The sequence below is a fragment of the Neomonachus schauinslandi genome, chromosome 6 (genome assembly GCF_002201575.2).
Source record: "Neomonachus schauinslandi chromosome 6, ASM220157v2, whole genome shotgun sequence".
NCBI classification, from domain to species: domain Eukaryota; kingdom Metazoa; phylum Chordata; class Mammalia; order Carnivora; family Phocidae; genus Neomonachus; species Neomonachus schauinslandi.
The window spans coordinates 32,591,552-32,615,074 of NC_058408.1; the positions used below are offsets into that span (position 1 = coordinate 32,591,552).

Sequence of the window (23,523 nt, forward strand, 5' to 3'; positions counted from 1 at the left end):
TTTCGGGAAGATTTATTTCTGGAGGACCTTGGGAGAAGAGATTTATAAATGTCTCTAAGGTGCGAATAGCCATTTGGGGAGCTACCAACCCACTTAGATTCCTCCTTTTGGAAAAAAATGAGTTTAATAATTTCCATTGCTAATTACTATCCCCCACCCTCACCCCCATGCCTGCCTCCATTCCCAGCTGTTGATTGATGGAGTAGATAAGCTGTACTCTCCCTCTCCCACTTACACACAAACTTCTGGCAGGCCCTAGATAAATAGGAGGCAGAGGCAAGTCTGCAGAATTATTATTATCATTATGATGATTATTATGCTTTCAGTATGAGAAACAGGAAGTGAAACTGACTACAGTGTCAATGAGAAATGCCTAGTCCCATCTCCTCTGCCAGACCTAAAGGCATAGAAGCCAGCCAAAGAAAACTGTGGGCCTGCCTCAGGCTTGTGTGTGTGTGTATGTGTGTGTGTGTGTGTGTGTGTTGCAAGGATTGTCTCTAAATAACTAGTTTCCAGGACTTGTGATTTTTCAACCTTATTCTAATGCTGAAGCTTCCTCCTTCATGTTGATATCCTCAGGGGCCTTTCTTACTACCTCCTTCCTCATTTCCTAGAGAGAGCTTCCCATGGCTGTCAGAACATGTTAAAGGGCAACTCCAGCGATTAGTTGGTTCCTCTGCATACACCTTGCCTGCTGAGGCCAGGTCGGAGCCCTCCACTTTTCCTTGCAGCTTGTTTCGTCCCCATGGCAGAGACACTCTCTGGGCCAGAGGCCTTTCTTCCCTTTCACCCTTCAGGCGAACCCTGAAGATGGAGTGTCAGGTGCCACCTGACACTCCATCTGCTTGACTGATTATTCACGTCCTTTGTCTTTTTCAGTAATCGATTGTGGATAAAGGGTAGTCAGAAAAGAGGGCATCAGGGCTAATGTAATTATCCCACATTGACATTTCCATTTGCAGCACCATGGCCTCTGGAAACTCTGAAAAATAGTGAAAATGACCTGGTTTTCCTACTACCTTGTTAACTCAACTTCCCAGGGAGAAAAGAGCAGACAGCTATGTGGGGAGCAAATGAAACAAGCTGGTGTTTCAGAAATACCTTCTCATTTAGAGAATGTTCTGAAAACTGCAGAGGGAACAGATGAGGAAAATGCATCGAGGAGAGGTAGCAAAAACAGAGACAGAGCAAGCGGGATGCTGGGCTCTTCTGCTAGTACCAGGGCCCATGTAATTTTATGGCTTTTGTACCAAGATCCTGAGCCAAATGAGTAGATTACTGGAATTTGGGTTTGAGAAAACCATTAACCATCTTAGTCTCCTTAAGATTTAATAAGGACCCAGTGGAGCCCACCCAGGGGTTGGGATGGCAAGGAGGTCACAGCAGGGTAACTGATAGAAGAAGAAAACTCTAGGATAGAGCTCTAGACCCCAGGCTGTGACAGTTGTCTATCTCTGGATGGTCCCTTTCCAGCTGGCCCTGCTCCCTGTCGGAGACTGTGGGACCTAAGAAGACAGTGTTGGGTCCTAGCTTCCCATGTTCAAACCCTCATTCCAGTCCTTCCTTTAAGTCTCTAAAATTCACTGGGCCTCAATTTCCTTGTCTGGGCCCCTGGAAGGATATTAGTAACACCCACCTTACAGGCTTGTTGTGGGAATCGATTGAATTAACACACGGAAGCACTTAGAACCCCATCAGGAACATACTAAGCACTCAATAAATGAGATCTTATGATTTTGTCTTTCTCTGTGCACCATCTGCCATCCTCCATTCCATCCGTCCAGCAAAAATATCAATGTCATATTCTGTGACATGCATTGGGCAAGTCACTAGGGATGGAAAGGTCGCAGAACATAAATCTCCTCCGAGGCTTCACTCCCTCCCCAGGATCCTGTTATTTCTTAACACAGTGTAGAGCACACAAGAGGTGGTGTCACATGGATTCCGATTCTTCCTGGGTCCTTCACCCTGCTCCTTACCTGTTGGCCTTCATTTACTTCTACTGCTCCCCTGCTCTTTCTTTTCCCAACTTTGTAGAAGATAGGTCCCAGATGTCTCCGCCAAGGAAGGCCCCCAGAGTCCTGCCAAGCTCTTCTCTGACTTGTCCTGGTGAGGGAGCCCCTGGGAGGGCAGAACCACAAGAAGTCTGCTGGTCTTTCTACTCAGCAGTTCTCCCTTCCCAGGCCCTGGGCTCCTCCACACACTCTGGGGAAGCTGGAGGAGGGCCACTAGGCTCTGTAATAACCACACTTCTTCATGGTAAACAAGAGTCAGATTCCTGGGGAGTGACGTGGGCGGGAGCTCTGTGGCCCAGTAAGGCAGCTCTATGACTTGAAGAAACGCCTCTGCTTGGCCCTGACCTGTCTGGGGAAGGCCCAGGGGAAGGCTACTCACACGCCCCTCTTAGCAGTCGTACTCTGAGTTACAGGGGCCTTCACACCAAAAGACTCTGCAGACTGGGCGCCTGGGTGGCTCAGTTGGTTAAGCGACTGCCTTTGGCTCAGGTCATGATCCTGGAGTCCCTGGATCGAGTCCCGCATCGGGCACCCTGCTCGGCAGGAGGCCTGCTTCTCCCTCCCCCACTCCCCCTGCTTGTGTTCTCTCTCTGTCAAATAAATAAATAAAATCTTCAAAAAAAAAAAAAAAAAGAAAGCCTGTGCCATCTGTGAACCTCTCAAAGAAAAGGACTGTGATTGGGCGCCTGGGTGGCTCAGTTGGTTAAGCGACTGCCTTCGGCTCAGGTCATGATCCTGGAGTCCCGAGATCGAGTCCCACATCGGGCTCCCTGCTCGGCGGGGGGTCTGCTTCTCCCTCTGACCCTCCTCCCTCTCGTGCTCTCTGTCTCTCATTCTCTCTCTCTCAAATAAATAAAATCTTAAAAAAAAAAAAAAAGATTCAAAAGACTCTGCAGACTGAGATTCTGGTATCCTGGCTCACACTCACATCCAGGGAGCACCTGTCTCTGTCTCTCCTTTGTCAGGATTTGTCCCACCCGCTTCCATACTCTTGTACCCAACTCCCCAACTTGGCTGTCATCCCCTGCCCCCTGCATGAGGAATTGTATTCTTCTTCCCTCACTGAGGCCAGGAGAAGCCCCACACTCCGGGGAGGACGGCTTGATCCCGGGGACCCAAGGAGGAAGGTTACTGTGGAGGTTGGGCTGGCCCACAAGCCACCGGGGCCTTCTGACTTCAGGTGGCATGGCTGGTCCCACGCTTTCCTCTGAACAGCGTGACTTTGGAGTTTAGGATCTGCTGTGCCAGGATTGAGGCCAGATGCAGTCCCTGCTAGTGCCTAGGTAGGAGGCTGGACTGCCTTCAATACCTCCAGAAGGCTACACGAGAAACTGGGACAGACAACTGGGTAGCCGAGTGCTTAGGAATGGGAGGGAGCAGTTTACTATACGTCTTTTTGGGCTTTTGCATTTTGTTCCATGTGAATGTATTAAAGGTTCCAGAATTAAAAAAAAAAAAAAGTGTGAGTTTGTTAATCTCCTGTATGTTAAGTTATAGAGAAGAGTCCCTCGATCCTGTCCTCATGGCAGAAGGAATGGTAAGGATGTGAGACAGACAACCGCATCAGGGAGACCTGATTTGGATCCGGCTCCAGGCTTAGAAGGGGCTGTCAGAGGCAGGTGGCTGCTCAGGTTTGAGATTTTCCGAGTGTCTGAATGACTTGGAATGTTGCACTGGAACATTGCCGAGCTCCCTGGTCCAGGAGGAAGAAGGACGTCCCTCCTGCAACCCCTCCAGGCCTGGAAGAGCCCCCCCACCACCTGGGGAGGGCAGCGGGGGCAGGCCATTTGTCCTGTTACCTGGTGCCTTGGTACCTGGGAGCCGACGGGGAGGGCATGGGCTGGTGCCAGCACCCTGCAGACCCAGTGTCTTCTCTGGCAGGTGCCAGAGGCCACTTCCATTTGCCAGGTATTGTGTATTCGTCTTAGTACATTTGTTTCTTTAAAAACATTTTTCTCCTTTTTGTTCTCAATCCTTATATTCATATAATGTGTTGAAATTTGCATAGCACTTTCACATACATTCGTAATGGCTCCCTAGTTTCCCATGTCCAAAGCCTTAGTGGAGCTTCTAGCCTTTGTATCTGCCTCCCACCTCACATGTTGACACTTTCCTGTGCACATGTTATATTCCAGCCCATGCTGACCCCCTGCTTCTTTTCTTTTCCTTTCCTTTCCTTTTCTCTTTTCTAAAAGTAGACCCCACACTGGGCTTGAACCCACAGGGCTTGAACTCACAACCCTGAGATCAAGACCTGAGCTGAGATCAAGAGTCAGATGCTTAACAGACTAAGCCACCCACGCGCCCCAACCATCTGTGGCTTCTAAATGGGCCATGCGATTTCTTGTTTCTTTCCATTCAAGTCATTCAGTGGTCTCTCTTTCTCCTATGTGGTTTTCCTCCTCTGCCCAGAGATTTCTTGCCCATCTTTATTTTATTTTATTATTTTTTTAAGATTTTATCTATTTATTTGACAGAGAGAGAGACGTGAGAGAAGGAACACAAGCAGGGGGAGGGGGAGAGGGAGAAGCAGGCCTCCCGCCGAGCAGGGAGCCCGATGTGGGGCTCGATCCCAGGACCCTGGGATCATGACCTGAGCTGAAGGCAGCCGCTTAAGCCACTGAGGCACCCAGGTGCCCCACTTGCCCATCTTTAGATGCCTAAGTCAAATGTCACGTCTTCAGTGAGGACTTTCTGGATGAATCTGTCCTGTTCATGAGCTCAGGAGGACCACGCTTAAACCCTTTCAAGGGTACACCTTTTAGGAGGGCTATTACCAACACCAAAACCAAACCCACAAGCCCTAGAAAGTAACAAGCGTTAGTTACATGGAGAAAAATAAGAACCCTGGGCACTGCTGGTGGGGATGTGGAAGGATGTAGCTGCCATGGAAACAGCGCAGGAGGCAGTTCTTAAAAAAAAAATGAAAACAGAATCATCATATGATCCAGCGATTCCACTTCTGGGACTAGACCCTGAAGAATGGAAAGCAGAGGCTCCAACAGACATTAGGACACGCATGTTCATGGCAGCGTTATTCACAATGGCCAAAGTATGGAAGCCAACAAGTGTCCACTGAGGGGGGAATGGAGAAACAGAAGGTGGTAAGGACATTCGATGATGTATACATACACCACAGCCTTCGACAAAGAAGGAAATTCTCCCCCAGTGTACCACATGGATGAACCTCGAAGACGTTATGCTCAGGGAAATAAGCCAGTCACAAAAGAACAAAGACAAAGTTCTGGAGATGGGTGGTGATGATGATTGCATAATGTGAAGGTTCTTAATGCCAATGAACTGTACACTTAAAAATGGTAAAATTATGGGGGCGCCTGGTGGCTCAGTCGGTTAAGTGACTGCCTTCGGCTCAGGTCATGATCCTGGAGTCCCGGGATCGAGTCCCGCATCGGGCTCCCTGCTCTGCGGGGAGCCTGCTTCTCCCTCTGACCCTCCCCCCTCTCTTGCTCTCTCTCTCTCATTCTCTCTCTCAAATAAATAAATAAAATCTTTTAAAAAAAGGTAAAATTATACATTTTATGTTATGAGCATATATAACCATCACCATATTTGCATACATATGAAACTTCTCAAGGCACTCAAGGCCTGTCAGGGGCCTCTGGGCATTCTCATGCCTGGCCTGGTACTTGGCACTAATTGGTGCGCAGTCCATGTTTATTGATATGAGAGGGGAGCACAAAGTTGATGGTGGGGGCTGGGCACCTGCAGGCAGGTCAGGCTGACCCACATGCCAACTCATGTCTTGCAGCATATCCAAGTTTCCCCTGCACCTGCCGCTCCACTGGAAGGGCCCTCTGGCTGTCTGTCTGGTGCCGTGGGGAGATCCCTTGTTGGCATCAGTGAGTGAGCATCCAGGAATGATAGGGACTTGCCTGTAGCATGTGCTGTATGGGTCACACAAAAGGAAAAACTTACTCTCAGTGTTATAATGAGGCACCGGAAGTTCTGAGAGTATAAAGGTTTTAGGGTCACACACCTACCTACCTCTATGATGCTATAGTTGTGGTCTTTGGAGGGAGGAGACAAATTAGGTGGTTGCCATAGGTCTTTCTCATCTCTACAATATTACAACTTTCATAATCTGACAAGATATGTGGGGAAAAAATGAGCTCCTACTTCTATCATGAAATGAGCAAAACCAAAACAAAACATAGTATCGATACCACACATACCTCATATATTTAGGTCCTTCCTCAAAAGCTTATACTTGCTAGGGTCCCAAACTCATTAATGATTCCATGACTTTATTCATTGTCTTTACCTCACTTAGAGGGAGTGTCTTTGGGAATAAGAGTAAATTGCAGGTTGCAGAGTGTTTTTCATTCTCCTGAGCCATGCACACAGGCTGGGATGGCTTCCCAAGTGACCTGGCAGGTATCAGGTAGCTGGACCACGTACAAGAGCGTTTAGAAACACAGACTCTGACATATGTGGGAACAGCATGAGTCTGAGGTCTGGCTCTTCCCATGCTAGTGTGACGACTCTGGCCAGTTATTTAACCTTCTGAGCATCAGTGTTTCCAGTGATCAAAAGAACAGAAATTATACTACTTACAGCCTTGTTGAGAGGATTGAAGGAGATAATTGGCAGGAGAATATTTATTGCAGTATCACAGCTCACATTTATAGAGGTCAATTCCTATGTGCCAGAAACAGTTCAAAATGGTGCCTGTGTATTTAACTTAGGGAATCATCATCCCCTTCATTATAGAACGTGAGTGCTGAGGTGTACTTAATATGTTAAGTGGGAAGTGGTGGAGGTAGGATTTGAACTCAGAATTTGATTCCACCATGCTCTGTGCCTGAAAATTATGTTCTCATGTGAAGCTAGGATCATTATGCCCTTAGGAAAACACTAGCCATTCCATACGTGCACACATGCTCACACACCTGTTCTTCACCTTTCCCATCCTCTCACTTCCATTTCTTATCTTAAGTGAGGGAAGGAGGGAAAAAAAATCCGAGGGACACAAGATCACCAGGCAAAGATGAAATGACCTTTTGGGTGGACACACTCTGGTTGTGTTTCTGGATGGGAAATCCCTTTTCCTGTCTCTCTTCCCCAATTCAGTCTCCAGACTGAACGAGTCGCAACTGACATGCCCAATATAGGTTAGACTGACTGGAGGGGCAAAGTTTTTAATACAGGGACAACAGCCTTGGGCTGTCTTGAATGTGGTAGAATATTTACTTCTTTTCCCTCCATTCCCCATACTAAGCTGCAGAATTATAATTGGGTATCTTGTATTCCTAATTAGCCCCATTTGTAGTCCCTTTGGACCATGTTGTGTCTATTGATGTGCAGAGGCAAAGTTTCTATTCCCCTTTGGATACTTCCTTCTTTCTCTCTCCATTCCCATTCCTCTCCTCCCCTGTAGATGCTCCCTGCTGTAGCATTAAACCGTCAAAGTTTGGGGTACAGACAAGGGCATTGGGGGGTAAGAGAGCAGAGCATTTCTTCCCCTCTGGGAAGCCTTCAATAGGGCATTGTTGGCATCACTTGCTTCATGTAGAATTTCTTTCCGTGGATCAGCTCATAGCACTTTCAGAGATTTCAGAAATTTTTGTGACTAATGATTCTTATGTATATGTCATCCTCACATTGAAGACTCTCTCATTTTATCAAAGAACTACTAGCCTATGACATGAAGACTGCTTATCTCTCCCTAGGCCCCAAGTTGTTTTTCTTCCCAAGGGTGAGTTTTCAGTGGACAGATCTTTTCCTGTGAATCATGCTCCCTTCTGCAATGTTCTGCTTTTTGCCATACTAGCATTAGATACAAAGTCTAGTTTATCTGTGCGCATATGCATATCTGGCAGCCTATGGATGATCCTATCTCATCAACAGCATGCTATCTGAACATTTCCAAGAAACCCACCTCCATAGATTCCTATCCTCTGTCATCCATTTATAATGTCACATCATAGTACAATAGGAGATGTTTACTCCCTGATGGTGTGAAGGCAGGGTGGGGAAGCTCAGAGAAGAGAGATTGTCATGGAGTCATGGTTTATCCCATAATATAACCCAGCTATGCAAATTAACACAGACCTATACTAGAAGGTTGAAGGAAACTGAGATGTGGGAGATTTAAGGTTTATCTAAAATGGAAAGGGTAGCCCATAGCTCTTTGGGTCATTCCTGCCCAGAAATGGCAGATACTATATTTCTGAAAACAAGAAGGATGTGTGGGTATATATTTGCTCAGGGTTTAGACTGGGGGACATGACCATGGACTTCAGCTCAGAAAGACCTGGGTTCTGTCCTTTGTGAACTCTGTGACCCTAGGAAAGTTATTTAATTTCTCTAAGACTCAGTTTCCTCTCTTATAAAACACATAAATGAGAATAACAGTACATACCCATAAGGCTGTATAATAGTTGGGATAACTAATAGTTAAGGTTGGTTGTGAATGATAGAAAACCTAGTACATCGGCTACTGTAACAAGAAGGACATTTACTACTCTTTTATATAAAAGACTGGGTCAGTGATTTAAGGCTAATATGATGGATACATGCTCACCGGGACATAGGCTGCTTTTATTCTTTTGTTCTGTTATCCTCACCCTATGGCCTCTACTTCATGATCCAAGATGGCTCCTCAAGCCCCAGCCATTAAATTTTCATTCCAGCCATCAGGGGAGTGAAAAGAGGAGGAGAAGGAGGAGGACCTACAACTTCCCTTCGATCCCTTCCATTTATAAGTCATTGGCTAGAACTTAATCTCACGAACACAACCTGCTATAATGGAGGCTGGGAGATGTAATTTTTACTCAGGGCAGTCATGCACTTAGCTAAATACTGAAAGCTCTTTACTATCAAAGAGGGGGAAATGGGTATTGGCTCAAATAACTAGAAATCTGCCACAGATTTTTGTAAGATTTAAATGAGATGATGCAGATGGAGGGCTGAGCACAGACTAAGCACCCAATCACCACTACCACCACCACCATCATCATCACCATCATCATCCCTATGAGAATGTAGAGAATACTTTGAAATCATCACCAGATGTTTCTTTATTTTAACCTCATCTTATTAATAATGTCACTCTTATCCACCTCCCTTCTAAGACACTATCAGCTTTATCTTTTATGAAGGCCAGACACCCATACCTTAAGAAATAAGACTATATAAAAGGAAAGCAAGGGAATGGTGAACACAGGATTCAAGATAATGGTTATCTTTGGCTGGGGAAACAGAGGTAGATGGAGGAACCACTTAGTTATTTCACTGTCAAAGCCCTAGTCTTTATTTTGGGCAGGGGATTCACAGGTGCCTCTTGCATTATTAAAAATAACTGATGGGCGCCTGGGTGGCTCAGTTGGTTAAGCGACTGCCTTCGGCTCAGGTCATGATCCTGGAGTCCCGGGATCGAGTCCCGCATCGGACTCCCTGCTCGGCGGGGAGTCTGCTTCTCCCTCTGATCTTCCCCCTCTCATGCTCTCTGTCTCCCATTCTCTCTCTCAGATAAATAAATAAAAAATCTTAAAAAAAAAATTTAAAAATAACTGATAGCCAAATAAGAGTAGAGATACCTGGACCAATAATGAGGCTGTGTCATAAATCAAGAATTAAAATTATTCTGACTCTATGCACATGAGGTCTTTTAATTGTCTTTGTGGGCACAGTATCACGTGGCTTATGTATCTGCATGTCAATAATAGACGAAAATAGTACTTTCTATCCGCATAGACTTTTAACTTTTCGAAGTGCTCCTACACATCCATAAAAACTGCTTAAGAAGTTTATTACACATCGAGAGTGTAGCATTATATAAATAGGACTAAGGACTTCTGTGTCCTAAGGGAAAAAAATTTATTTTATTCTCACGGTAGCTCTATGAGGTTGGCAGGGCAAATGTGTTACTGCTTTTCACAGATGAGAAAGAAGGAACTGAGAGGGCAAGGGACTCTAGTGAGGTTGTGACTAGTTGGTCTGCAGGGGAACTTAAGACTGGGTCTCTTGCCTAGTGCTTCTCCCTTGATCCCAGCTCACTCCCAGTTATTATGCATCCATTAGGCATGGATTCTGTGCTACATGCCAGGCACATTGTGCTGATGTGTTTGTGCTCACGTAGGTGTGCATTTTCCAGAGACTGTGTGCAGTTTATGCAAGCTCTATGCACATGCACACGAACATGCCCTTGGAGTCCTTGCGTGCCCCGAGGCCTACCCAGACCATGTAACTCAGAGAGGGATCCCCAGCTGGGGTTTCTGTTGTCTTGTTATTCCTAGGTCACTGGGCTTCAGCATCTCCCCAGAGCCCCAGCTAGTTAGGAAGGTAGTTTTGATATCAAGGACAGATCCCCAGGCAGGGGGCATGGAGCAGAGGAACCAGCCAATCATGCTTTAATAATAATAATAATAATAATATTTACTCTTTCCTGATAATTTATAGTTTGTGAAGAGTTCTCATAAATATGATCTCATTAAATTCTCACTCACCCTTGAAAGTCAATGTTATTATTTTTCTCATTTGCTCAGATACAAAGAGAGGATAAATGGCTTGCTCACAGTAACCTAACTTGAGGATGGACTTGAACTCAGGTCATTTGTCTCTAAACTCTGTTCTCTTTCCACTGTACCTTTGTATCTCTGAAAGGGCAAAGAGCTTATCTTCTTTCTAGCCATGTGGAGAGAAGCAGGTGAAAACTCAATGCCAAGCACTAGGAAGCCCCCAGTGACGCTCTGTGCTCAGAAGAAGACCAATTCAGAGCCAGGAGCAGCACCATCAGCGGAGAAAGAGCCTGAGCAGTTGGAGCTTTCTCCCCATCCCTGCATCCGTCCCTTTCAGTCCTGGGCATCTCCCATGGAAGCCTGGGCGAGGTGATAGCAAGGTGATAGCGATACTACAGAACCCGAGAGGGGAAGGTGGTTTCCAATCTCTGTGGCCTGAGGCGGTCTCTGTGTCTTTGACGAGTCAGGGGGTGGGGGGAGCTCTCTAACCACATCCACCCTCAGCTCCTGCAGCTGGAGGCGAATCCCTCTACCTCCAGCTCCCAGACACGTGTCCATGCCGTTTTTCGCCATGCTGTTTTATTGTACTTGTCTGTTTTCTTCCACGAACATCATTTACCACTGTGAGGCTGAGCATGGCACCTTGTACACAATTAAGTTGTCCACTAAATTAACTCTGCTTCAAAAAGGTAAAGAACATCTGTGTTTCCTTCCCGGCCCCATGGAATGAACTCTGCTGCCCACCCTGGAAAGAACTGTTCCGGAAGGGTAACTCCTGCCTTTTGCTCCCCCTCTCGCTCCTTCTGGAGTGTTGGGGCGACACATTAGGGGCCATATGTGGTCATAGCTCAAGCCCCATTTTTTTTTTTAAAGATTTTATTTATTTATTCATGAGAGACAGAGAGAGAGAGAGAGAGAGAGAAGCAGAGGGAGAAGCAGGCTCCCAAGGAGCAGGGAGCCCGATGCGGGACTTGATCCCAGGACCCTGGGATCATGACCTGAGCCGAAGGCAGACGCTTAACCGTCTGAGCCACCCAGGCGCCCCAAGCCCCATTTTTAATTTTGCGTTTTCAGTAATCAAGCTGAGGTTCTGTCTTCACCTGTCTGGTTCCTTTGTCTTATTTCTCAACTGTTCTACCTGTCAGAGCATGGAAGAGCTCAGCAGGGATGTATTTGATGATCATCCCCCACCCCCATCAGAATGTGTCTAGAGGCTCTGTATCAGCTTATATATAGAGCCTCCCCAGTCACCTCTCCTGACCTGGGCTATTATAGGCCCAGCTAGATCCTTGGTATCTTTCTCAGAGGTATGGGGCTAATCGAGACTAGAACTCAACTTCTTAAAAATACCCACTTCTAATGGTGCAAGTTCAGGGACTAACTCTTCCACGCTGGAGATCAGAACCTAGTTGCCAGACCTTCCTTTTTGTTACATTGTCTTACCTAATTCTCTCCACACCCCTGTGGGAAGGTATTGCTATTCTCCCCGCTGAGGGAGAGGAGCAATGGCTTGCTCAGGATCACCCAGGAAATCTGAAGGTCAGTCTATCCTTTTCCCACTCAGTTTCCTTTTTTTTTTTTTAGCTCATTTACATGAAAAAAAGTTCAAAGTTATAGTTGCTACATTCTTCATAGTTACACAATGATAAATCTTTAACTGAAAAACAAATGTATGAGAAAAGAAGTGCAAAACTCCGAGGAAAATGGTCTAGAAAATATTTAATATTTGCCTCGCACCTATTTCGAAGGACCTCTGTAATTCCCTGTAATTCCTGCTCACCCCTAGGTCTCCTGTCGCTAATACTTACTAGTCAGCCACCTCTCGCCTTCAAAATACACCCCTTCTCCCAATTGGCTGCTGCGGTCTAAAAGAGACAGACAATTGGAAGAAAGTGGCTCTTCTATCTGAATTATACAGCTACTTTCATACGCCTCCCTCTTCCCTTTGCGTGGCCCTGATCAGTTACGAACTAGGGTTTCTCAGCCCCCATTCCCTGTCCTTCATTCAGCCCCACAGCCCCCATTCCCTGTCCTTCATTCAGCCCCACAGCCCCCAGCCCGAAGGCCCCGCCCTCCACACTCCGGAGGCCTCGCGTCCTCCCCTTTAAGGCCAGCCCCTCCCCCACGCCCACACCTCCCCGGCCCCGCCCCGCCTCCCCAAGCCCGGCCCCTCCGACCCTCCCCTTTAAGGACTGGCCCCGGACGCAGACGAGGCTGTGACGCGGCCGCCGGCCCCGGGGCTGGGTACATTGTCGCGCGGCCGCTTCCCCCCCGGGCCGGGCCCCCGCCGTCCGGCGGTCCCCCGAGCTCCAGGCCCCCGGAGGGAGGGTGGGAGGGAGGGAGCAGGGCTGGTGGGCGCCAGCGGCGCACGGCGGGACCCACGGAGCCCCGCGACCCGCCGAGCCTGGAGCCGGGCCGGGGCGGGGAAGCCGGCTCCAGCCCGGAGCAAACTTCGCAGCCGGGCGGGGGGTGGCGGGGACCCCGTCCGGAGCTGGAGGAGGGGGCGGCCGCGGGCCCTCCCGCTTCTGCTCCCGTGTCTCCGGGCACCATGCTGTCCAACTCCCAAGGCCAGACCCCGCCGGTGCTGTTTCCCAACCCGCCGCCGCCGCCGCCGCCGCAGCCCCCCGCCCCGGCCCAGCCTCACCTCCCAGCCCAGCCGCCGCCGCAGCCCCCGCAGCAGTTTCCCCAGTTCCATGTCAAGTCGAGCCTGCAGATCAAGAAGAACGCCATCATCGACGACTACAAGGTCACCACCCAGGTCCTGGGACTGGGCATCAACGGGAAAGTTTTGCAGATCTTCAATAAGAGAACCCAGGAGAAATTCGCCCTAAAAGTAAATTCGGGGGCCAGGGGAGGGGAGGACGGGCACGGGGAGGGAGAGGGCTCCCGGGGACGACCCCCGCCCCGCGCTTCGGAGCAGTCGAAGCGCACAGTCGCCGGGCGCGATCGCGCGGACCCTTCCCGGACCCGGCGTCAGTCCGACCCGGCCGCGGAGGAGTGGCCGCGGCAGGGCTGTCGGTCCCGGGAGCCCGAGGGGAGCCAAGTGCGCAGCAGGGGGCGGGCGGGCCGCGGGGAAGGTCAGGTCCGCGCGGACCACGCCGCCAGACCGAGTTTCCGGTCACCTCCGGGTGTGAGTGGCGGGACCCGAAAGGACTCGTGAGGACTCTGCCATTTTGGGGTTTGAGCCGGATCCAGCCGAGGCGCAACGGTTGGCTTCGGGACCACTTCTGCTAATTTCACCCCGGCTCAAGGAAGTGATTTTCCGGGGTTGTGGTTCCCCATCCTCGCCTCCCTCCTTTCTTTCTTTCTGCGGGCACAAAAGGCCCATTACTCATTGAGCTGGTTGGTCGGTTAGTTTGGAGAAGTCGGATCGCAGAGGTTTATTTAGCCTCGCTCCTTATTTGGGAGCCGGAATGTGTGATTTCACTTCCCTGGGCCTCCCGAGCGCGGCCGTGCCGCCTTGGGGCGCGCCGGCCCGGGAGGTGCCAGGCTGGAGATTCCGCCGGGACACCGCCCCCCCGGGCGCGGGGGAGGGACTGTTTTGATCCGAGAGCAGGCCCCCCTCCTACCTTCAGTGCCTGTGAGGCTCCAGATGGGAGGCCAGCAGGCTCTGGCGCGATGTCTGCTGTTTCCATAGCTCCATTGATCATTGTGAACCCGGTGTCTAAACCACGGCTTGGCCGGGTGCTGATTCCGCAAATCGGAGATGGCCACTTGAGCCCTGGACATAGGCGATTGGTGGACAGTACGAAGGAGCGTTATCCTTGAGCTGGGGAAACCCAGCCTCCTTTTTTTTTTTTTTTTTTTTTGTAAGGGGGTGTGGTGGTTGGGGGTGGGGTGGGGATGAGGATTTAAGTGAGAATACCTATTTTAGAAGTTAAACAGAATGGACTTGGAGGTCTGATGAGATGGGTGGGTCCCCAGTGCCCTGTGAGCCAGTGTTCAGGGTCACTAAAAAGGTTTTCCCCTCAGACAGGTTTCAGATCAAACCACGTCTCTAAAGGTGACACATCAGGCCTGTTTCCCCTGGGGCGTCTTAATGATTGGAGAAGAAGAAAAATACTTCCTGTGTTATATTTTTCTCTCCCCCCCCCCCCCGCTGCCCCCCCTCAGCTAGCTGTATTTCAGCTATTAATGCACAACTGAGATCGGTGTGATGGGTGGAACTCTTGGGATAGATAATTAGATGTAATAAAACTCTGGCACTTTGCAGTTGCAGAGGGCAAGCAGGTCCAATTTCCAGATTTTTTTTTTTAAGATTTTATTTATTTATTTGAGAGAGAGAATGAGAGAGAGAACACATGAGAGGGGGGAGGGTCAGAGGGAGAAGCAGACTCCCCACTCAGCAGGGAGCCCGATGCGGGACTCGATCCCGGGACTCCAGGAGGGTCAGAGGGAGAAGCAGACCCCCCGCTGAGCAGGGAGCCCGACGCGGGACTCGATCCCGGGACTCCAGGATCATGACACGAGCCGAAGGCAGTCGCTTAACCGACTGAGCCACCCAGGCGCCCCCAATTTCCAGATTTTAAGGCCCCTAAAATTATTTCCTTGCTGCTTGCATCCTCCTTTGGGGGGAGAGCTTTCGGCTAGCCCCAACACTGTCAGATTCTTCGGTTTTTACTCTAAGCTGTTGCTGTGGGCTTTTTGGTTGTTGTGCCTTAGACCACTTTTTCCATACTCGTAAGTGGGGGGACAGGGAGGAGCAGTGGTGGTTTAACTGTGGCTCTGACCTTGGGGAGTGGAGTTGAGTGAAGACTGTTTGACCACAGTTAACCTGTACCAGGGAGGAAGTGACAGACGTTCTTTCTGGGAGAGTTTTCTGTCCCTCTGAGAGGCCATCTGCCTTCACCCATCAGCAGTTTGGGGACGATGGCTGTTCATTCCCTTGGATAGCTGGAATATTATATAAAGACTTCAGAACAAAAGCTCTCAACTTCTTTTTATTCTATTTAATGACACAAAACCACACGCTAAAATGTTTTAGGGTGGCAATTCGGATTTGTTGTAATTCAGATTTCTGTTCTTGTAATGAATAGGGGAGAGATTTGGATATTTCCCTCCTGTAAATAGTTTTGAAAGGAAAAATCCAGCAGCATTCTAAATAACACTCATAATTCATTCTCCTCAGGTTAGAAGTGGGTGAAGATTGAAGTCAGTCTGATTTGACAGGCAGTCTGCTCCCAAATCTTATAAGTTGACTCAACTGTTAAATTGTAGATTCCCACACATCTTTGTGTAAAAACTTAATAATAGAGGAAGAAAGAAGGTATGAGGCATTCAGAGACTGACAGCAGTGTCAACAGAACTTCCATATCCAAATATTGGCTAAGACATAATTACAGCTTGTGGGGGGAATCTGGTCCAAATAATCCTGTTTGAGACATACACCAAAGAGATTTCTAGATCTTGAATCTTGATGAACTTAACCTTAGGTGCTGAGTAGTGAAATGATTTTCAAAACCAGGAGTGTTTTGATTATAAAACAAGGGGGGTGGATGTTGTGGGCTAGCACGGATTGCCCCATTGGGAAGGTGCCTGAGGAAAAAGGGATCAGACCTCTACTCTACATTGTGTGTTAGGCTGTTCCTGGGGATTTGGGGCAGGAGCTGTAGGGCGGGAGCAGGGCCTCGGATGGGGTTCTGACCTCTTCACAGCTCTGAGAGTGGATGGGAGGTGGTGGCTCCCGTGCCCTGCTCCTTTTATGGTCTTTTTTTTTTCTTTTAAGATTTTATTTATTCATTTGACAGAGAGAGAGACAGACAGCGAGAGAGGGAACACAGCAGGGGGGGTGGGAGAGGGAGAAGCAGGCCCCCCACCGAGCAGGGAGCCCAATGTGGGGCTCGATCCCAGGACCCGGGATCATGACTTGTGCTGAAGGCAGGTGGTTAACGACTGAGCCACCCAGGCACCCCTCCTTCTGTAGTCTGGTGACCTCTTAGCCCTCTTAAGTGAAATCAGTGCTTTAAAAAAAAAATGCCCAACTCGCGCTGCTGCTTTTCTGCCTCCACCTCAGAGAGCTAACACTTGAGGGCTTTTAGTGGGTGCCGTGACCTCACCTCACCATCTCTCTGGCCTGCTGTTGCTTCGCTCTGGGTCATACTCACACTTCGTCGGGGTCGGAAGGGACTTCAGAGGTCATCTCATCTAACCCCCTTGTCTTGCTGATGAGAAAACCAAGACCCAGAGCAAAAACTCACTTGAGGTAATAGAGCCGTGCACTTGGCCGAGGCAGGATTAGAACCCGGGACGCCTGACTCCCCATCTCAGGCCTCTTCCCACTTCGTAACCACAGTGATTTCCGCAGGCTCGTACCTGGGGTCGTCTACTGCTCCGGAGCTCCTCACGCCTGAGGAGCTCCTCTCTTAGCCCCTTGACTGTTGGCGAGGGGGTGCCAGGTGGGTGTTTATTGCCTCCCCAGCAGTACCCCCGAAGTTGGAGGGCAGCTTATATACCAACTCAGCAGCTTCATGAGTTTTAAATCGGGTAAGAAGCTTTTTCTTAAAAATTTTTTTATACCATCTCCACCCCTTTTAGGGAGTGTTTGATAGAAATCTTATTTTTTGTATAAGAACCTAGGAATTCTATTAACTGTTTCTTTGGTAAGGACACCTAGTCTCAACCCACTTGTGTAATATAATTGGTTGTATTCCCGTGGGGTTCCTCAGCTGCTTCCTGCTTCACTGTGTCATGGTGACTCTTGGGTATTAGCTGAACAAATTTAATTAAAGCTGGCACTGTTGTCCCTCTCTGCTGGGTGACTCTGATTAGTTGAAGCATATTATTACTTTACAAAATATAGACTATTGTCATACCTTATCTCTGTTTATCTTTCCATTGCGTGGATTAGAGAAAACAAGGTCCTGTGATGTCTTCTCCTTTCCTTTCTCTGGTGGTTCTCCCTCCCCAGGTCACTTTGTGTCACTGTGGTGTGGCTTCCTTTGGTGTTCTGAAGGGGAGATAATCGGCACCTCCCATGCTTGTTCTGGAAACAGAGGGAGACACAGGCGCTCCCCCCGCCCCAGAGTACAGGCAGTGTCCTATCCAGCACACCTCATGCTGAATACCTCCTGGGTAGCAAGATTGGTAGCATGGCTGTGTGAGGGGCAGTGTCCCAAAATGGGGTTTGCTGGATGGAATCACATGGTGAGCAAAGTTTCATTGACTGAATCGTCCTCTTTTCTTTTAAAGAAAGAGAGAGCACGAGGTGGGGGAGTGGCAGAGGGAGAGGGAGAGAAAGAGAATCTCAAAACAGGCTCTAGGCCCAGCACAGATTCTGAGGGGGGGCTCGATCTCAAGACCCTGAGATCATGACCTGAGCTGAAATCAAGTGGGACACTTAACCGATTGAGCCACTCAGGTGCCCCAAATCAGCCTCTTTTATATCCACTGTGGTTATAGGTTAACAGTTTGCTGAGCATCCTACTATATGCTTGGTTGTGTAGAGGATACAGACATATAAAGTGCCTTAAAATTTAGGGGGTCAAGAAACCAATTTGGAGAAGGCATTAACAGATGTAGTCTGCATTGTCCAATATGGCAGCCAATACCCATGCATGGCTATTTAAGCTAAAAATAATTAATCTAAATTAAATTAAAAATCAGCTAGCCACCTTTTCAAGTATTTAGTAGCTTCCGTGGCTACTGGCTGCTGAACAGGCTAGCGCGGAAGAATATACGCATCCTGGTAGAAAGTTCTACTGGACTGTGCGGGTCTAGAGATGAAATCGTGTGGTTAGGGATAGAAGAGTTTTGGAAGGGAAATCTGTGAGGATCCTAGGAGCCACTGCGGTCTCATTGCTGGGCCTCTGAAGTCTGAGCAGATCTGTAAGAGGGGCTGGTGACACTGGCCCTGAGGGGAGAATAGGAGATGAGGTGGGCAAGGAGTGAGTAGGGCTGGTGGCCCAGAATCGAACCGCACTTAGCTTTATATTAAAAGTAGTTTTTCTAGTATTTGAGGGGTATGAAGTAAGCTAACAGGCTGTTGTAAAGATGGGTGACAAATCAGGGTGCCTGGGTGGCTCAGTCGTTCTGCCTTCAGCTCAGGTCATGATCTCAGGTTCCTGGGATAGAGCCCTGCATCGGGCTCCCTGCTCAGTGGGGAGTCTGTTTCTCCCTCTCCCTCTCCCCCTGCTTGTGTTCCTTCTCTCTCATTGTCTCTCTGTCAAATAAATAAATAAAATCTTAAAAAAAAAAAAAAAGAAGGGTGACAAATCACTGAGGTTCGGACTGGGGAGGCCTAGTTTCTGGTTTTAGAGACCCCCTCCCTCTTGTGGGGCCTTGGCCCCTGTTTACTGCAGCCAGACTCTTGGCGTCCACTGAGGCAGGATCAAAGTTGGGTCAACTCATGGTCCTTTTTCACTTGTGAATTCTGGGCTTTGATGGAGCTTGAAAATAATCTCCAGCTAAGATCTGGAATCAGTGGCTGATGGAAGGGAGGAGAAAAGCAGCCCCAGGCCTCAGGACCAGATATTGGTGGATGCCTGGGAAATGAAGAGGCTCCTTTTCAGCAGGATTAAGGTATTGGTGCCCATGATTAAGATGTTTTGATTGCTTGGGACCGGAAGAGTTGACCCATCATCAGTTGACGAGTCCCCTTAAGAAGCAGGTGTAGGGATTCAGGGAGAGGCTTGGAGGAGCCAAGCTTCGGGACTGCAGACTTAATCCCTGGCCAGATCCTGGGGTTGGAGGAGGGGCCAAAGCTCCTGGTACCCGCAAATGCCAGGGATGTATGGAGGCCGTGCCAGGAAGAATGTCAGCCACCTTGGGGAAGGACAGGGCATTGGCATCTGCATTGGAGTCCTTCCATGAGGCCCAAGAGGCCCTCCCATGCTCTGATTCAGGACTGTCCCTGACGGTTTGAGGTCCTGCTTCCTCTCTTCTGTGTCAGGCTCTTCCAGGGGCCATGTGGGGTCTCTTTTTTCCTCTCTTCCTTGGACTGCACCCTTCCAGGTGCTTCAGTGTTCCAGGAGGGAGGTGAGTGGGCAGGGCAGAGCTGTTCTTTGTGTTCAAAGGGGCCGCAGCTACTCTGGGTAATGATGTAAGACTGGGTGGTGAAGAGACCCATACCTCCTTGCACCTTAAAGCTGATGACACTCCCTGGTCATCTTTCTTGACTCCTTCTATCTCACCAGAGTGGGAGGCTAGGCCAGTCAGGAAAGGGTCAGCGCTATGTCCAAGGTCTTACCCTGTGTCTTCATCAGGGACACAGTTCCCTGGGACCTCGTCTTAGTCTGGGTTCCTTTGGCTTTTTAGTTGCTAGAGGGGTTATGGCCCTTGCAGTGCAAAACTGAGCTCCACTAACTGGTCACTAGGCTTAAATGGGGACACTGGTAAAGAGAAGGGGCCATGCCACTGGGCAGCTTGATGTACACCAGGTGTGTAACCCAGATCGGATTTTGTACCTTTTCTCGTCATTAGAGGGATTTTGCATTTTAAGATATATATGGATACAAATTTTTAGAGATGAGCCTCTTATTATTGGTTAAGTGCTAGAGAAGAAAGCAAAAAAAGGGGTCCCGTCTATGCGCCCTGTTAACTGGTAATGTGACCTTGAGTAGGCCAGTTAAATTTTCCAGGTTTTCGTGCATGTGTCAGAGGTTCAGGCTACCAGTTGCTCCTGAGCACTGGTATTGGCGGGGGGTGGAAGGCTGTGCCGGGGGGGGTGGGGGTGGCAAGAGGCCAAGAGCTGGCAGGATGGCTTGCTGACCTGCTCCACGTCTGACCGTCGGCAGCACCTGGGCCAGCGTGGATGCCCTTTTGATAGGCTTGATGCTCGGCTCTAGGGTAGCTGCGTCCAGTTAATTAATAATCATCACTGACCAGCTGCTCCTTCTCTTGTGTGAAGACTTGGGAAGTGTTCCAGCTAGCACCTCAGCAGAGAGGATGGGCTGTGTAACTCAGGCGTGGGGGTGAGGTGCCCATCTATTCTTACCTTGAAGTCAAAAGAATCTTAGTATAATGATGTCTCAAGGTGGAGATGAGGAATTCTTTATGTTCTCTGTCTGAAACTTCGTTCCCATTTGAGGTGTGGGGCCAGACATGGCTGCTGTGATTGGCTGTGCGGGGTGTGCCTTGCACGGGGGCACCCGGCGAGGGAGGGAGTGAGGGCCGCAGTCTAATCTGCTGTCCACTGGGCAGGCTCTGTGTTGGCTTGTGGCTGGGCTCATCCAAATGGATGCTTTCTTCTAATTCACCCAGAGATATGGTGTGGGCTGGGAGCTGTTCAGAGGTGAGAGGTGTGGACTGTTCCCAAAGCTGATGAGGAAATTAGGATTTACATCTAGGTACCCCTTGCTCCCCCCTCTCCCCTCCCCAAGGCTGTGTAAGACTGGATATCAGAAGTCCAAAGAAGCAAGAGGAAAGAGGGTTGCCTGGTGCTGTCTGTTCTCTTTCCTCTTCTTCCTGCTCACTTAATGCTGAAGCAGTCGTTTTAGCCCTGAAGCTTTGGACTGTGGGGTCCTGTGTGCCAGGCCATCGTATGTGGTTGGAGGAAGAAGACACACAGTGGAAAGGGGGATGAGGTTGTAGGCGGCGTCTGGCAGGGCAGTGTTGGGGTCTTTATTCTCTGATCCAGTAAACATCTCTGTGTGCTAGCCCGCCGGTGGGAGAGGCTGGGCTGCGGCCCCAAGGTCAAGCCCTATCTGTAACTCTTATTCCCCTCCAAGACTGGCCAAGCCCTGTGTTGATTCTGCTAGGAACCTGAGCTGCCCAGAAGAGTCATATGAAAGGGCATCTTACTCTTGAGGGATGTCCCAGGCATCTCCATGGCCAGTGTCCATGTAGCACTCATCTGGAAGGTGAGGAGTGGTGGCTAAAGGCGGAAACTGTGTGGCCACCTTTCGAAGCCGTTTCTGTCTCAGAGAAGATGAGGGGGACGCAGGGGACAGTACTGTTGATGCCTTGTCTCTGCTTCTCTCGTCTACACTGAGTCTTTGACCTACTGGCAAGCCCCTCCCGACTCCTCCACCTTCACGCTCCTCTGGGGCACCTTGTCTCCCACCCCTCTGTGGCAGGTGATGGCGTCAGTCACTTCACTGCCATTGTGATGATCCCTCGTGTCACTAGGCTCCCAGCCCACACACGGGACATCTGCAACCTGGCCTCCCGCCCAGGGCCTAGAACTGTTACTCAGCCCCTCTGTCCCAGCAGCTAAAAATAAACCTGTCACTGCCGCAGTCTCCCCTCACAGCGTGGCCCCGCCGTCAGCCCCAGGTCTTCCTGCCACACTGCTGACCTGAGTTTCTCTTCCCGCACTTGGTCTCCCCGTTTGCCCCCTCTCTGGGAGCCGAGAGTGAGCCGTGGCTGGCGCTGCTCCGGGTATCATATCTCACTCCTAGCGCTCAGGAAGGCAAGTTGTCCCCAACCACCTGCCAAGCCCCGGCCCTAAGACAGAGGCTCCGTGGAGCTGCCTTGCTTCTCCATCAGGGGATGGGTCATGGGGAGGGTGCGAAAGTTCATCAGTGTTCATGAGACTTTCCCCTGTGCTTCCTCCTGCTCTGGCTTCCTCCAGGCTGCTGGCAAGCAGGCCTCCCTGCCAGAAGGTGTGTGGGGATGAGTAGGAGAGCCCCCCGAGTGGGGCTGTCCCAGGTGCTCACCCCCACTGCCCTGTGACTGAGCATGCTGCCTGCCCTGGGACTCCGGCCCTGTTGCCCAGCTAAATTCTCCACCTCTGCAGTGCAGGGCTTCGCGTTACCACGCTCAGAAGTGTGACCTCATCCTACTGGCTTCCAAGGCTAAGTGGGCCCTGGCTCTCGGGGCCTCCTTCCTGCGTCAGGCCAGGGCCCCTCTGGCCTTTCCAGCTTCGCCACCTGCCGTATGTCACAGAGAACATGGGTCTCTGCTGTCCCTGATGGTGGGGGCAGGGTTACCGCTGCTCTGTGTCCACTGAAGTCCACTGAGGTGGCCTCCTGCCCTACTGCCTAGGGATCCTGGGCAGGTGGGGGACAGGGGCTCAGGTAGCTGGGGTGCCTGTGTAACTGCTAGGTACTGGGCAGAGTGTTTCTTTTAGCTTGACTTTGGTATCCTCTTCTTTGTGATTTATCTAATCCTTGGACAGTTGTCCTAACCGTGCAAACAAGGGTTCTGCATTTTTTTTCTGAGCTTGGGGTTTGTTTGGGAGAAGAGGTGTGTGAGGGAGAGTAATAGGAACTGAGGTAGGTCTTGGGGGGCCCTCTGGCTTCAGCTAGAGTTACATCCTGGACCATGTCTCCGTGGACTGCTTTCTCCTGTCTGTGCCCCTGGGTCCTCATTTTCTCTGCAGGGAGAAGTTTATCTGCCAAGGCCCATTGACTTCTGGAGGGAGGAGTTGGGTGTAAATTGCTAAGAGTTTATTTTTAACTCTGATAGAAGGAGCCCCTGTCCTTGGAGTAACAGTACCCTCCCTCTTCTCTATCCCGGGCCTCCTTCTCTGGCTTCTGTAATTCTTAGAGGAAGGCTTGTAGATTCTAAAGGCCAGGCATCAGCAGAGCTGGGCAAGTGAAGCCTCTCTAAGTGGAGAATCCTGACTTCTGTAGAGCTCAGAGGACCATGGGGGGGCAGGGAAGTAGAGCGGGAGCCCTGGGCACTGGAGGCCACACGTGTGGAACTTCGAGCATCCTAGGAATGCAGATGGACTGGTGGAGAGACCATAGGGGCCTTGGAACTTGGAGCACCCTGTCGGCTCTCCTGTGTGGGTGAGGGTAGCAGGGGTCATCTCGTGCCCTTCGCCATGCCTCTGTCCTCACAGGCACCCAGATCTCTGAAAGGTAGAAGGAAACGGGGACAGAATGAGTGTGTATGGTAGCCTGCTTTGTAAATGCTTATGTTTATAGAAACACTGAAGTTCTGTATTCCCTCTGACTGCTGGGCTCCCAAGCATCACATCCTTTCTACCGGAGCCTGTGTGGGTTTCTCTGGGACTTCATACCTTCACATCCCCCTCTCCTGGCAGGGTGCTAGTCTCCTGGGCTCCTAGCGGGGAGGAAGAGGGGTATGAGCACCCCTTCGCCTGTGTCTGGACCCTTCTGATTTCCTGGGCTTGTGTTGGTTAC

The 23,523-nt window shown here is 49.9% G+C and overlaps 1 protein-coding gene across 2 annotated transcripts in view; it reads left to right on the plus strand.

The window, feature by feature from the left end:
• Positions 1 to 12,843: 12,843 nt before the first annotated feature.
• Positions 12,844 to 23,523, plus strand: part of MAPKAPK2 (MAPK activated protein kinase 2) — a 45,238-nt gene continuing 34,558 nt past the window's right edge. For both annotated transcript variants that reach the window (XM_021682734.2, XM_021682735.2), the window contains exon 1: positions 12,844 to 13,328. In XM_021682734.2, coding sequence (XP_021538409.1) covers positions 13,044 to 13,328 — 285 coding nt within the window. In that variant the 5' untranslated portion in view covers positions 12,844 to 13,043. The remainder of the gene's footprint in view (positions 13,329 to 23,523) is intronic.